Source organism: Oenanthe melanoleuca, chromosome 19 (genome assembly GCF_029582105.1).
Source record: "Oenanthe melanoleuca isolate GR-GAL-2019-014 chromosome 19, OMel1.0, whole genome shotgun sequence".
NCBI classification, from domain to species: Eukaryota; Metazoa; Chordata; class Aves; order Passeriformes; family Muscicapidae; genus Oenanthe; species Oenanthe melanoleuca.
In genome coordinates this window covers 1,706,129-1,720,572 of record NC_079352.1, presented here as the reverse complement: position 1 = coordinate 1,720,572, position 14,444 = coordinate 1,706,129, and the positions used below count along the sequence as shown (strand labels likewise).

Sequence of the window (14,444 nt, the reverse complement as noted above, 5' to 3'; positions counted from 1 at the left end):
AAAAAAAATCTGCAGAAGCAAGTGAATGAACTCTGAGCTTCCTTGTCTGTCATCTATAATTTATTTTTTAAATACTTAATGAGAGCTATTACAAGACATGCAGCTGTCTTTGAAACAGAATTTTACATCTGCAGCACCATCTTTAAAAAATAATGGTGGTTATTGATAGTAACTGGCTTCTGTTACCCCTTTGAAAAGTCGAATTTTAAAAACAATGGGAACAACTGTGCCTGTTAGCTGGAGGAGTTAATCTGTGCCTTAAACCTGGAATTGGTGAGCTGGTGATTGCAAATGAGGAGTGGATGGCCCATGTGCTCTGGCTTTGTAGTAGCCCAGGAAGCAGCTCAGGTGCAGGGAGATCCTGCTGCCCTGAGTGCATTCTTCACCACCACACTTCCCTGTTCCTTCTGGCTCAGCCAGAAATTAAAGGAGGTTTCAGAATTGAACCCTTTTCATTTCTTAAGCAGCTTTTATGGTTTCTAGAAGGCATTCCATTTGATGTGGTATTACAGGATTTTTTTTTTCCCCTTCCAGTTCAGGGTGTGATGGTGGTTGATGTTTAACCACTTAATAAAATCTCATCAGACAGATGAATTAATTTAGTCTTTGATTCTTTTGCTCTGTTGTACAAAATACCTCAGGGTGTTGTCTGATAGTGGGAGATGAAGGTGAGGGGGGAGAAACAGGCAGATTTATCTCTTGTCTCTGTTATTAGCAGATAGAGCTTTTACTTTTGCTTGTAGCTCCTGGCCCACGGAAACACCACATTAGTGATGGAGGAAAGCTGGGAATGTGCAGCAGAAAGTGCTGGGGATGGATCAGGGGTGAGGGGAGCTGGCAGAGGAGCTGGGGGTTGGGATTGGCACAGCTCTGCTCAGAGATAAGGCAGCTGTGCCCGCGCTCAGACTGGGGCACACGGGATGGCAAAACTGCCTTGCTCTCAGAGAAATGCTTTTATTTTTGAGTGGTGTTCAGTGCCTGGAAAAGTGAGTGTGAGAGCTCTCTGGAGGTAGAGGTGGCAATTAGGCAGACAGCAGGGAACTCTGCCTTCTCAGCTGGGGGAAGGTGGAAGAAGGAAAAGGGATGAATCAATTTTATTTGGTGTTTATTTGCATTGGTGTTTTTTACCAAAGTTATTTTATCTTTCCGATTTTAACGTGAACTTTCAGCATTCATATTGACGAATTCCCTCTTTCTCAGTTTGGACAGAGAGGAGAGCTAAGCCAGGCTTTACACATTTTTCTAGTTGCTTTCATTTTATTCCATGGTTGCACAGTTGGATTTTTGGCTGAAAGTTACTTTCCTGATTTCTGCCTCCTCCCAAGAAATTGCCCTCTTTGTTTCTCAGTAATTTGATAAGAAACGTTATTAATTACTTACAAGTAATCACATTGTTCTTTGGGCTTAACATTTTGCTTTGAGCCTCTCGAGAGTTGCAGCTGCAATCACACAAAGCAAACTATGCCTTGGAGTACCTTGTTGGGTTAATATGGTTTGAAATTAGCCTTTGGAGGAGTCGACTCTGTCATTAAACTGTTGTGACTGTTTCCTCAGAGCTTTGTAAACTGAGTTATGCTGTTGGGTCCATTTGGATCTCAGTGTGTGGAAGATTTTTTTTGGTTTTTGTATTTTCTTTTTTTTTTTTAAACTGAAGCAGGGTCTCAAATAATGTAGATGTTAATATAAATACTGATGGTCCATTTAGCAACTTTAGCTTTTTAACAGCTATTTAAGAGTTGCCATTTATAAACTGCCTCTAGAACATTTTATTAATGAAGCATTTATTACTTTGCTGAAACCTTCCCTATTTTAAACAGTTACTTTTATCCTTTCCCAAGCTCCAGCAATTATGTGAAAAGAATGAGCATTTAACATAATTTCACTCTTATTTTCCCCAAGAAGGCAAAACAACCAATGCTGTGTTTGACTGTTTTTGTTGTTGTTTGTTTGTTTTGTCTGAAAGCTCCTCTTTAAGTTGTTTTTCCTCCCTTCTATAGATGGTGATGGAATTTCCTGATAACGTGCTGAACCTCGATGGACATCAGAATAACAGTACACAATTGAAACAGTTTGTCCAGGTAAATAATGCTTCTTAAGAAGTGAGATTTTTTGCTTTCCTCAGGTTTGTGGTTTTGCTTCTCCAGGAGGTTGTGGCTCCTGGAATGCCTCAGACACGTCAGCACCTGGGAGCAATCACACATTGGTACCAAAGTGCACTGGGTTCAGTGGTGCTCTGGATTCCACAGAGTTTATTGCACGTTGTCTTGTCAGGAGGCAATTTCTGCATGTTTGACAGCTCAGAGCTTACAGTGGCAGCTACAGCTTCTCAATACATCCTGAGTTGTATTTTTCTGAACAGTTTTGAACTGCCTTTCCAAGTGGAAGTGTAGATTGCTTGAATGATTAGTACCCACACCAGGGTAGAATTTATGTGCCAGTTTGTAGATTTTATATAGATGAGTAGTGAGAATTGGTTTTGTGGTACCCCAGAAACTTTGATCCTAGAACCTGATGTGCCCGATTCTGACACCTGTAGCAGCTGCAGAGTGGTGTCCCTTGGTGTCCATGTCCAGAGTTTGCTGCTCTGCAGCTGCAGGGCCTTGCTCAGGGTTGACAGCAGCAGTGCAGACACGTGCTGCATGCCAAGTGTAGCTGGGCTGTGAAAATAGCTCATTCCTGCTTTGCTGTGACTCCTGCAATTAATTACAGGAAGGAGGGTTATTGCAGAGTGATAGTGCTTGGCAGATGATTTAATGGGCCTTCCTCTAAGAACACAAACCTTAAATGTTACCTGATGGTACCTCTGCTTTTCATATTGCATAGAAGGAGCTGAGAACTTTCTCTTTTCAGTGGATGTGAGTTCTGCTGCATTGTATGGTCTTTTCTTCCTTCCCCCTGAAGTTGTGGCAAATCCTTTGTGCATGAGGAGCGTTTGGCTGTGTGATGTGACAGTAATACAGAAAATACTCTGCTGGCATGACCTTCCCTGTGCAGATACAACTCAAATGTGGGTTTGTGTGCTGGGGTGTGAGGAAGGGACTCTCTGCTCTGCACAGCTCTGCTGGTGGCACCCCAGAGCTGCTGAAAGCCAAGGCAGTAATTCAGCAGTGAGAAGGACTAGAAGGGTATGTGCTTTTAGTGAGGATGTGTGCCTGGATGTGTTTGACACAGGGGCCAGGAGTCACATCTACAACTGTTTATTGATGTAAGCAATATTAGAAGGTGTTCTCATTAATGTTCTATTAATAGCAGACTTTGGATGTTCACTGCTGAAGTCAAAGCCTTTGCTCTGGGTAGTAATGTGTGCTTTCTTTAATTCCAGCTAGTAATGGGAAATGGCATTTAGCCTTCCAGGAAAATTGTCATGGTCTGAGCAGAGCAAGCTGAGATTTCCATGAAATTTCCTTTCTGTGTGCCAAAGATAAAACGAGTGTGAGCAGAAGATGAAAACTTTTCCTACAACACCTGCGCCAAGGTGGAGAAAAAGCATTTCCCAGTTGGGACGGTTATTCCAAAGCAGCATTTGTAATGAAAGGAGGCAAGAAAGAGAAGGAAAACAAACTGATGAAATTATTTTTGTGTTGTTTTTTGCAGAGACACAGCATGCTGAAGCAGCAGGACCTGAGCATTGCCATGATGGTGACGTCGCGGGAGGTGCTGAGCGCGCTGTCGCAGCTGGTGCCGTGCGTGGGCTGCCGGCGCAGCGTGGAGCGCCTCTTCTCCCAGCTGGTGGAGTCAGGGAACCCTGCCCTGGAGCCCCTCACCGTGGGGCCCAAGGGGGTGCTCTCAGTCACTCGGAGCTGCATGACTGATGCCAAGAAGCTTTACACACTCTTCTACGTGCATGGGTCAGTGGCAGCCTGCTGGTGCCATCCCTGCTCTGTGTGCTGCCTTCTTGGCCGTGCTGAGCTGTCACAACACACTGTCCTCCTCAACATCCATAATTGCAGCTCTTTGTTGCCTAAACTGGGAGAAAAGCAAAGCTAATCTTTGATAGCACCAGCTGCAGTGCCATGATTGCAGTTGGAAGGTGCCAGTGTTTAATGTTCAGTCTGATACAGGTGCTGCGGGGTTTTCTTGGTCTCAGGAAGAAGAGTGTTTGCCTCATTACTTGACTTGTGAAAAAATAAAATAAGTGTTGATTTTTTCCACTAAAGTTTGTTGCTCATGGGTGGAAAGGTAACAGTGAGAAAGTGAAACCTTCAGGGCTTGGTGAGCACAATGAATCCCCCAGTGCCATTAGTTCCTGAGCTGTCAGCAGAGCAAACAGTGAGTGCTCAGCACAGTGTGCCTTGGCCTTCCAGCTTGTTCTTCTTGCTCCAGTTAGCAGGAAAAGTAGGGAAGGTTAGTGCAGAGTTGAGGAGATTGGGATGGGGGGAGAGAGTTAGGTAGTGTAATCTGATCCAGTGGTTTCCAGAATACAAAGTTCCTCACTTTTTTTTTCCTCATAGGTCCAAACTGAATGACATGATTGATGCAATTCCCAAAAGTAAGAAGAACAAGAGGTGTCAACTCCACTCCCTGGACACACACAAACCAAAACCTTTGGGGTAAGTCTATGTTTAATGTGCACAGTATTTTAAGGAAGCAAAGTATTGAGACTAGTTTATTTTTAAGCATTGAGACCAATTTTTATGCTCTGATCTGGTAGCAGTTGGATTGTAGCAGACCTAAATAGTTATTGTGGAGAGGAACAGAAGCACCAGGAGTTTTGGGCATGCTCAGGGCTTGGATGGCTTCTGCACTATGATATAAGCAATGCTCCAGAAAGACAAACTGGTTTTTGTGCTCTAGACCTGAATGGTTGCTCAGCAGATTTTCTCACATTGAGGTCAAAGGGTACCTGCTAAATAAATATACATCATTTTGCAAGGGATTATTAAAAATGGCTTGCACAACTGTTAACCAAAAGCTTTATTGTGGTTGGATGCAGCATTAAAACTGGAACTCCATAAAATGCACTTTCTCAAAAGTGGCAGCATGTTTTGAATCCACCACTGAACAATATGCATATATGCCTCTGTCTTGAAGTTGAAATTATTTATTCCAGCTGGTTAAGCAGAAAAACACTCACTGTAAATCTGTTGTGGATTTTAGGGAGGTTTCTTGTTTGTGGTGTGGCTCCTTTTGTTTATTTATTTATTTTTTCATATGATGACCAATAAATTAGTCCCTTGTGCTTAATTGGGATGTCTGGATCTTTTTCACTCAGCTGTGTTCTGCTGCTAGTTAAACCTCCAACCTGTGAAAGCTTGCTCATGGTTTCCAGTTACAGGACATGTATTTTTCTATGCAGATTGGAGTCTCTCTGGGTTTAGTTAAATCCCCTGGGATACCAGGCATGTGGAATTTGACACTTGATTTTTGCCTGTGCTGCTTGAGGATACTGGGAACTAATCATTATCTTCTATTATATTGTGCTTACAGGCCTTTCACTAAATTAGTTTAAAGCTTATGTTACACAAGATCCTGAGAATATAGGGGTGAATATATATATATATATATATATGTATATATATATGTGTGTATTTCTTTTTTAAATAAAGCAAATTCATAGCATCTTGAAAGTGGGTTTTGGTTGGTTTTTTATATTTAGTAGCTTAATCTTTTCTGTGTGAGAACAGATGCTGTGGAACCTGCAGTTAGCACTTTGGCAAGGTAGAACAATTCTAAAGCTGAATGAATAGAAAGGAAAATGCTGCTTTTATTTCCTCAATTCATGCTGGAATAAATCCCCTTAGTATTTTGGGTGCTGGCAGGTTAATAGGGAGTGTGAGGAAGAACAGTATTTTATACTCTGCAGGTAAAACTTTGGGCTGATCAGAGAACATGTGGGCAAGCAGTGCAGCTTGCTGAAGAAGCAGGACTTGCACTCCCTTCCTCAGCTGCAATCCCTCTGTTCTGTACAGAAGTGAGCAGAGTGTATCAACATTGATATGAATTCCAATAAATCTGCCTGCAGAGGACACAAACAGCCTCTGCCTGGGCTGTGGAGTCACCCAGTTATCACAGACCAAACTTAATGGATTGTTCTTGACACAGAGCTCCTGCTCCACATCTTTACAAGAATCTCCTTGAGATGAGTTGCATCTGTTGGGCATTTCCTGCACACAAAAAAGGCTTTGAGTTGGAGCTGTGTGTTTAATTAGAGGAGTTATGTAAGCAGCTCGTGCCACTCCAGGGTTACTTGCTGTCCTCAGTCTGTGCCTGGCTTTTGGCTCCTCAGCTCCATTTGGGGCTCAGAGTGTTTGAAACTCTCCTAAATGCAAACCCTTGACCTGGCACATGGGTAGTGGCACACAGAACTCCTCTAATTAGGCAGTGGGGCTGCTGCTTCCCATTTTCCTGCTCTGCTGTATCCATAAGACAGAAGTGACCATTCTGATAAAGTGTCAAGTGTAGACAAGCCTGTAAATAACATGACTTGTTATTAAAGTGCATTTTTTTGCTCACTTTTATCATACCCAAATGTGAGCTGTAAAGTTTTGATATTCTAACAGATGTTTGAAATTTGAGGTAGGATATTTTATGGTGAAAGTTGTTTGGGTATTTTTGTTTCGCTTTTTCTTTTTGTTATTTTACCAAATTGTCTTCAGCTGGCAAGTATTAAAACTTGTATATGTTTAGACTTATAATAATATTCTAAAAATCACAACTGGTTTGCAGCTGTAACATTAGAAAGTCATGATGAGTCTGGGTTATAAACATGGACAGCAAAATTTGCATCTCAATTCTCACCCAAACTTTCCATAAATGTTAAAGCTTAACTTCTAAAGAACTTGAATTAAATTAAGAAACAGAGCAGCATTTTCCATAGGATTTGTTTAGGAAAAATAACTAGCTGATAATATATATGTTATAGGTCTGAAAAATGTTTGGTAATACTATGTGACAGTGAAAGGAGCAGTAGCAGACTCAGTTCAAAGAAATTAAGAGCAGTTAAGAAAAATAGAGAAGACAGGAAGAGGAAAGAGAGCAAGTGTAGCATCATTTTCTGCTATGGACCTTCCCAGGGAGCAGTCAGGTAAAAAATGAGGCTCTGCTGGGCTTCTTTGCTGACCCCCAGCAGGAAAATGAAGAGTTTTGTGTCTGATTTCTGTGCAGGGGTTGCTGGATGGATGTGTGGGAGCTCATGTCCCAGGAGTGCAGGGATGAAGTGGTCCTGATTGACTCCAGCTGTCTCCTAGAAACGTTAGAAACCTACCTGAGGAAACACAGGTATGTGAAAGGAGAAAGCACACCTTCCTCTTGGAATGCATGTTTTTGTGAGGACAAAATGCACATTTTTGGGAGGTCAAAATGTAGAGGATTTTTTCTTGTGAAGCTGAAGATCTCAGCTTGGTGGTGATGAGGGGCTTTGCCAGACTGCACAGAGGTGGTGAAATACTGTCTTTAATGAAAGGGAAAATGTGGAGACTTCTGATGAAGTCATAGCTGCTTAATTTTTTTGGCTAGGATTAAATTATGATTTACAATTTAATGTTTAAAAATTGTGTGTTCTCATTCACTCTTCCACTGCTCCTGGGCTGTGCCTGTTTTTAGGCTTCCAGAGAGTATGTGCCATTTCAGAATCCTGTGAACTGCACTGGTGCAAGCAGATTTTAGTCTTGGTGTTGCCTTTAAAGCACTTTTTTAACCACTTGTTTATGCCTGGTGCTGTTAAATCTCTCTTGCAGGGCAGAAATAAATCATTAAATTATAGTTGCATGTGCACAGGACCTGCCGTGCTGATTGAAAAGTTTTAATTTCCAGCAGTCTCAAGGTTCTGATATCAACTGTGGGGACACAGATGGGTGTGGGGGTGGAGGTGCTGTGGAAATAACACTTTGGAAACAAAATAACTTTAATCTCCTGTGACATTAAACACTGCCTTGGCTGCCTTCCTGGTGCTAACCTGCAATAATACTGCTGTTTTCTCTCCTTCCACCACAGAAAGCAGACAGGTATCATAGGTCTAACAGCAAAATAGGTTTGACTTAGTGCTGTCAAGTGGCTGGAGACATTAGGAAATGGAAAAAACACCATCCAGAGCTGGCATTTGTGAGCTGAAATGTGAGCAGCTTGTCTGACTTGCATTTTTAGAGTCATCCAGCAAGAGATCTTGTAGCCTCCTGAAGGTTACTCCTCTTATGACACAGAATGAGCTTAATTTGCTTGTATTTTAATTATAAGTATACTCCTGTCACACATGAGCTGTATGCTGTGTTATAAATAATGCTCATTTGGCCATCAGCACAACAGTCTAATAATTCAAAATATGTTTGTAGTGGAAACAAGGATTGCTCTTGTACAGCAGGCACCAGAGGAAACTTTGCCTTATTTCTTATCACTCACTTGAGTGCACTTTAAAGAGTTGCTAGGAGGTGATGGGGTTGATTACTTGAGAGAGGGATTTTGCACTGGTTTGCTGAGTGTTGAGATTTCTGTGTGGGAATTTCTCCAAATTGAGGACTCGCTTTGGTGAGCAGAAGTTTGATATCCAAGCTAGTAATGTAGAATAGGTGGGATAATTCATGGTCAGTTAAAGTGGAGAATAACCAGGTTAGTATTGTAGAACAGGTGGGATAACTCATGGTCAGTTTAGGTGGATGATAACCAGGATGATAATGTAGAACAGGTGGGATAATTCATGGTCAGTTTAGGTGGATAATAACCAAAATATTCCAACAATGACATTTTTGGGAGCTCCAGTGCCCCAGTTCAGACCCATCACCGCGTTGGTGCGTTCCAAGCCTGACCTTGCTCTTCCCCCCCAGGTTTTGCACCGACTGCAAGAACAAAGTGCTGCGTGCCTACAACATCCTGATAGGGGAGCTGGACTGCAGCAAGGAGAAGGGTTACTGTGCTGCCCTGTACGAGGGGCTGCGCTGCTGCCCCCACGAGCGCCACATCCACGTGTGCTGCGAGACCGACTTCATCGCGCACCTCTTGGGCCGGGCCGAGCCCGAGTTCGCAGGAGGGTATGAGTATGTAATTGGCTAGAGTGGGCTATCTAGCGCTTTGCTTCTTTATTTGACTCTTCCATGTCTGTGCCCAAAGTGGCTTTTTTTTGCCTCTTTGCTGTGTGATGAACTCGTGGTTGTGAGTATCTGTACCGGTGTAAGCTCGCAGTGAGCGCTTTGGAAGGAAAAGTTACCAAGTGTCTTCTGGTTTGATCACTCCCTAGAGCTGCCTGCTTGTCCACTGAGGTGTTCAAATATGCCAAATAGAAAGAGAGCCCTGGTTGAGTTTTGCCAAATGCCAAGTATCCAAGTTAGTTTTGTTGCTGTTTGTGTATTTCTGAACTTCTTTAAAGCATCCTAAAACCTTCCAGTGAAAAGGACAATTCTGAGCTCAGTATTGGAGAATTGTAGAATGAGTTGGAAGTGACATTAAAGGTCATCCTCGATACCTTTAAAGCTGTTTAACAAGGAGGGCAAATCCTTTCACAGTAGTTTTCCCTTAACAGATTGATAGGTAGTAGATGGATAATGAACAGATTAATACTGAAATGTTTCTACCCTGCACGGTAAGTAATGTACAAAATTCCCTGTGTGTTTGCTCAGCTTGAGCTAAGTGATGGTGAAATAATTTGCTGAAATAACTCCAGCAAATTTTAGGATACAAAAGAATGCATCTCTGGCATTTAAACTCAATCCCTCCTGGGAAGAGCAGGATGTGGCACATGAAGCCAGAGGTGGCAAGGCACAGCTCTGCTTCACAGTGGTGGCTTTGACCTGTTCCTTTCTATTTTGCATCTGCATGCAGCACAGCAGAGCCCTGCCAGGCTGCTCCTGCAAACACAGCTGCACTTGTACCTCCAGAGAACACGTCAGCCCTGCTTTGATCCCTTGGTTGGCTTCCAGCTGCTCTAACAGCGCTGTGCTTTGGTTCCCCTTTCCCCCAGACGCAGAGAGAGGCACGCCAAGACCATAGACATTGCCCAGGAGGAGGTTCTCACCTGCCTGGGCATCCACCTGTACGAGAGGCTGCACCGCATCTGGCAGAAGCTGCGGGCTGAGGAGCAGACGTGGCAGATGCTCTTCTACCTGGGGGTCGATGCTTTGCGCAAGAGCTTTGAGGTAAAAACATTGTGTCCAACTTGTGTCTGAATGCTGAGCTGGGCCCCTTGGCACTGTGGTTTTTCTGCTTTGTAACATCGGGCTGGAAGGAGTGCCATCCCTCCTGCAGTTGGTGTGGCATCCATGCACAGCACAACCGGAGTGCGTTCCCTCGTGGAATAAAGTGGAATATCAAAGATTGAGGCTTGCACATAAAAGTGCACTGAACCTTCTGTGGTATTAATTGTGTTTTTCTACCTGATTGCATTGAAAGTAGCTCAGGCTACAACAGTTTTTGGTTGGTTTGTGGGTAAAAATGGAGGATGTGCTTTTGAATTAAAAAAGAAGTGGTTGCAAACTCTTGTGTTCAGTTTGGTCTGAATGCACTCTGATCCTGTGGGGTCCTGAGCTTCAAACAGAACTACTTTAATACTTAAAATTAATTACCATTTTACAATACAATACTTAATATTAATTACCATTTTATAGGACATGGATCTTTTTTATGTTCATCCTCCATTCATAATAACTGTTCTCTCTAAAACACCAGAGGAGGAGGAAAATCAGTTTGGGAAAGATCATAATGGAACATTGAGCTGGTTAGTTCTTGGAGGTTTTTTACTCCCACAGGATCAGAGTATCACAGATCCAATAATTAATCAAAATCTGCAAATCTTCACTGAAAAATGTGAATAGGTGCAACCCAGAGCTCCCCCAAATGAGTTTCCAGCAATCTAAACCAAGTGACTGCATCTGGGTGGGCATTTTCCTCCTGTAACAATAGTTGTGTTACTGGCCCTTCATTCCTGGCTGTTTTCCTTTTCTCTAAATGTAAAAGTTTGAATTGTGATAACTTCTGTAACTGTATTTAACCTCTGTAAACAGATGGCTGTGGAAAAAGTGCAGGGCATTAGTCGATTGGAGCAGCTCTGTGAAGAGTTTTCAGAAGAAGAGAGAGTGAGAGAGCTTAAACAAGAGAAGAAACGCCAAAAGCGGAAGAACAGACGGAAAAATAAATGTGTGTGTGAGATCCCTGCTCCTCTGCAGGCAGCAGAAGAGAAGGAAATCAGTCAGGCAAAGGTAAATGTGGACAGCTGGGGCTTTCTGGGGCTTCATCTATCAGCTCACTGTTCCATGGTAGAATTCTTGAGGGATTTTGGTGTGTTTTGGTTCCTGCTAGAATTTAATTTTAGATGAGCAGAGCCTTTGTAAAGTACTTACCTGGGACTCCTCAGCTTCTGGGGTTTGGTGGGGTGGGTTTTGTTTAATCCTAAATCTGAGGTTCAGGTCATGCCAGATTATTTTTTCAACTGTGGTTTCTTAAAGATCACTCAGAACCTGGGGATTCAAATGCTGCTTTTGTAGACAGTTACCACTGATTTTTGGAGAGGGAGAATCTTTAGGTGCAATTATTATTCAGGATCTCTTGGCTGACCTTAATGGGCTGTGACTGTGGGTCAAGGTAAATTGGTTGGGGTTTTGTTTAGTTGTGTTGTACTTGTGAGGAATTCTAAACAGTGCTGTTATCAGTCAGTGTCAGCTGGTTTTTCTCATGGAAAGAGTATCCTTTACAAAAATGGTGGCTGAGCTGCTTTCAGATTCTGAAAGTGTTTTTTGTTATTGTTTGAAGGAGAACTCAAACTTCACGGAAAGCAGCTGCAAAGCCTGTGGTAGCACCGAAGACAACAACAACTGTGTAGAAGTAATTGTTACTAATGAAAGCACTTCTTGCACTTGTCCTAGTAGTGGTACCCTATTAGGCTCACCTAAAATCAAGAAAGGTATGTCAGATGTTGCTTTTTAAAAATGAAAAATGCTATTTGCCATTCATGGGGTGAACAGTGGTCACTTGGTTTAAAAAGGAGTCCCTGCCCGTGGCAGGGGGGTGGAACGAGGTGGTTTTTAAGGACCCTTCCAACCTAAACCTGTCTGGGGTTCTCTGAATTCTTCCTTGGTAGAGGCATAACTGAAGAATGTGCAGCAGTTCCTACAGATGGCAGTAATTTTGGCCTCTGTCTCAGGTTTATCTCCACACTGTACTGGCAGCGACTGTGGCTATTCCTCGAGCATGGAGGGCAGCGAAACGGGGTCCCGGGAGGGCTCGGACGTGGCCTGCACTGAGGGCATCTGCAACCATGATGAAAATGGTAGGTTTGGGAAGAAGATAATGATGCTTTCATATCCCCAGAGCTGCAGCATCTCAAAGGAACCTTGGCTGTGTTTTGCAGGGGACGATGCCTGCGTCCATCGCTGCGACGACAAGGAGGAGGATGGAGACAGCTGTGTGGAGTGCTGGGCTAATGCAGAGGAGAGCAACACAAAAGGCAAAAACAAAAAGAAGAAAAAGAAAAGTAAAGCTTTGAAGTGTGAGAATGACCATGTAAGGAACACAGCTCTACCAGATGCTTCTCTAAATGCTTACATTTGAAAGTAGTTACAGAAGGATTTTAAGTTCCCATTGAGACTTATGCTGAAAATGGGACAACAGGTTCCTGTCTCCTGTTCCCTTGTCATCCCAAGTTTTGGGGTTGAGGTCCGTCCTAGAGTAGGTTGTGGTGGAATCTCTTCTGTGTTCCTAAGGATGTGCACTTTTACTCACTTTCAGTGAATGTGCCACCCCCAGCTCCCCAGGCACATATTTAAATACAAATATCTACCCTCACTCACCTTTGAACCTTCCTCTTCTCCCTCTGCTTCCCTCTCAAACTGGAATATCCCACATTAAACACCGCTGGCAGTTGACTGCAGGCTCTTTTCCCTTTCAGATGCAGAAACTTGGGAGCTGTCTGGCAGATGCAGGTAGCAGAGAGACCTCAGGAAATCTCACGCACACAGAGTTTCACCGCGACAAGACCAAAGACACACACGCTGAGAGCTGCTGTAGCGCAGGCAAAAGCGGCCAGCAGTTGCCTTGGTTTGAGCATATGAAAAATGTGTCACAGTTTGCAGAAACTACAGAAATGTCACTTGTCCCTGATACTGGAAAAGGTGCCAAAAGCTTAGTGGAACTCCTTGTAAGTAACCACCGCCTTTGAATTTAAGGTTGGAGCATCCTGCTTTAGTCTTAGAGGCTGAGAACTCAAGTCCCAGTGAGGATTTGAGTCCCAGTGTTCTGTTCAGTTCCTTGTGCATGTTCCTTGAGAAGCTTATAATTGAATGCTTTGCAGAGGAGGAGAAACTGTCACTGGAATGCAGTGACAGAACTCGTGTTGCGAGTGCTCATTGTCAAGGATTGCATTATTCCATAACATGAAGTGGGCATTATTGCTGCCTTCAGGCCTCAAATGTTACTTCCCACTGCAGGCTCCTTGGGCAGCTTTCTTCTCTCCCTTTTCCTTTCCATCTCCTTCCACTTGTTTTAACCTTGGCTCTCTTTCTTTCCCTTCCCTGCTGTCTTTCCCCACTCTCTCTTTCCCTTTACTTTTTTTCATCTTCCCTCATTTTTCTCTCTCACTGCCCTCCTTTTTTCCCCCCTTTTCTTTCCCCACCTTTCCCCCAAGCCCCTCTAATAAAATCCATCCTCTCCCCATGGGAATGTGCTAAGACTGAAGCAAATTTGGATCAATTTCACGACTGAATTTGCTGCTTCTGACCCAGCCCAGAGCCCTGTGTGTGAGCGGGGTGTCCAGATGATCCAGCTGGGATTTGGGCTGGTGTGACAGGGCAGACTGGGGCCAGATGTGCTGCACAGGAGGGCAGTGCTGCAGCTCTGACATCCCTGTTCTCATTGCAGGATGAGTCAGAGTGTACTTCTGATGAGGAACTGTTCATCTCCCAGGATGAAATCCAATCCTTCATGGCAAACAACAAGAATTTCTACAGCAACCGGGAGCAGTACCGGCAGCACCTGAAGGAGAAGTTCAACAAGTACTGTCGCCTCAACGACCACAAGGGGCCTGTCTGCAACAGCTGGCTGGCAACAGCTGGAGCCAACTGAGCCAGCCAGTCTGTCACTGAAACTCGAGATGACTACTGCGCCTTCTCCTTCCAAACTTCATTTAGTGACTTACGGCAAAATTTTATCTTAAATTAATGTGATTTTTTTTTTTTTTTTCTTTTCTTTTTTTTTTTTTTTTTTTTTTTTTTTTTTTTTGGGGGGGAGGCTGGTGGAGGTGATTTCCTTAATTTTGTTCTTTCTCCAGGCTTGTATCTTTAGTTGAATAGCTGTGCAAGCCTCTCTTCTAATTTAAGCCATCTCTTTTCATTCAATGTTTCTCTTCCTGTGAGACTTACAAAAAAGCAAACTAGTGGCAAAGTAATGTTGTACCTATAATTCTGTACAGAATGACAAGGAGCTGAATATAAGATTTTACAAAGTAGACATCCATTTGCAAAATGTTTTGGATGTAATATGCTAAAGCGCAATGTGCAAAAATTTAAATAAAGAATATTTATTAATATGCA

The 14,444-nt window shown here is 43.2% G+C and overlaps 1 protein-coding gene across 6 annotated transcripts in view; it reads left to right on the top strand.

Annotated features, from left to right (window-relative positions):
• The window catches only part of GGNBP2 (gametogenetin binding protein 2), a 17,000-nt gene extending 2,556 nt beyond the window's left edge, over positions 1–14,444 (top strand). For 3 of the 6 annotated variants that reach the window (XM_056506381.1, XM_056506380.1, XM_056506379.1), the window contains 12 exons: positions 1,998–2,078; positions 3,595–3,848; positions 4,452–4,550; positions 7,105–7,218; positions 8,757–8,960; positions 9,887–10,061; positions 10,926–11,120; positions 11,671–11,821; positions 12,062–12,187; positions 12,269–12,420; positions 12,806–13,054; positions 13,774–14,444. In XM_056506381.1, coding sequence (XP_056362356.1) covers positions 1,998–2,078; positions 3,595–3,848; positions 4,452–4,550; positions 7,105–7,218; positions 8,757–8,960; positions 9,887–10,061; positions 10,926–11,120; positions 11,671–11,821; positions 12,062–12,187; positions 12,269–12,420; positions 12,806–13,054; positions 13,774–13,977 — 2,004 coding nt within the window. In that variant the 3' untranslated portion in view covers positions 13,978–14,444. Of the gene's footprint in view, positions 1–1,997; positions 2,079–3,594; positions 3,849–4,451; positions 4,551–7,104; positions 7,219–8,756; positions 8,967–9,886; positions 10,062–10,925; positions 11,121–11,670; positions 11,822–12,061; positions 12,188–12,268; positions 12,421–12,805; positions 13,055–13,773 lie in introns of all 6 variants that reach the window. The other 3 variants (XM_056506375.1, XM_056506377.1, XM_056506378.1) reach the window with 1 other exon arrangement.